The sequence below is a fragment of the Tupaia chinensis genome, unplaced genomic scaffold (genome assembly GCF_000334495.1).
Source record: "Tupaia chinensis unplaced genomic scaffold, TupChi_1.0 Scaffold000239_1, whole genome shotgun sequence".
NCBI lineage: Eukaryota > Metazoa > Chordata > Mammalia > Scandentia > Tupaiidae > Tupaia > Tupaia belangeri.
Window position 1 is genome coordinate 97,471 of NW_006159717.1, and position 410 is coordinate 97,880.

At 63.9% G+C, this 410-nt stretch overlaps 1 protein-coding gene across 1 annotated transcript in view; it reads right to left on the reverse strand.

Annotated features, from left to right (window-relative positions):
* The window catches only part of MAP7D1 (MAP7 domain containing 1), a 29,812-nt gene that overhangs the window by 1,609 nt on the left and 27,793 nt on the right, over positions 1–410 (reverse strand). The window contains exons 14-15 of the mRNA XM_027771940.1: positions 397–410; positions 109–162 (exon numbers count right to left, since the gene is read on the reverse strand). The exon at positions 397–410 is cut by the window's right edge and continues 100 nt beyond it. Of these exons, the coding sequence (XP_027627741.1) occupies positions 109–162; positions 397–410 (68 nt within the window). The remainder of the gene's footprint in view (positions 1–108; positions 163–396) is intronic.

The window sequence follows — 410 nt, forward strand, 5'->3', positions numbered from 1 at the left end:
CCTGCTGAATTCTCTCCCTCAGCCCAGGTCCCCCCAGCAGCCTTTCTGCAGCCTCCTTTTGCCTCCTAGTCCCAGCCCCCACTCCCAACACTTCCCGGGAGTCCCGACCTTGGTTTCGGCAACTTCTGATTTCCGAGTCCTCTTCATGATCTCCTCCAGGCGCTGTTGGGAAGCAGCGGGTCAGTAAGGCCCACACCCCGCCCTAATCTTAAACCTTCCACCACCCAACGGTTCCGGAGTCCCAGGGCCCTCCCACGCAACCCGCCCGCCCTCTCCAGGCCAGGAACCCTCTCTTGCCACCGCTCCTTGCTGTCCTGCCCTCCACAAGCCCAAAGACACCCACTCCTCCAGCCCCATTAGCCCAGCGTTGTAGTTGGGACCCAGCCCAGCAGCGGCCCCGGCCCGCTCCG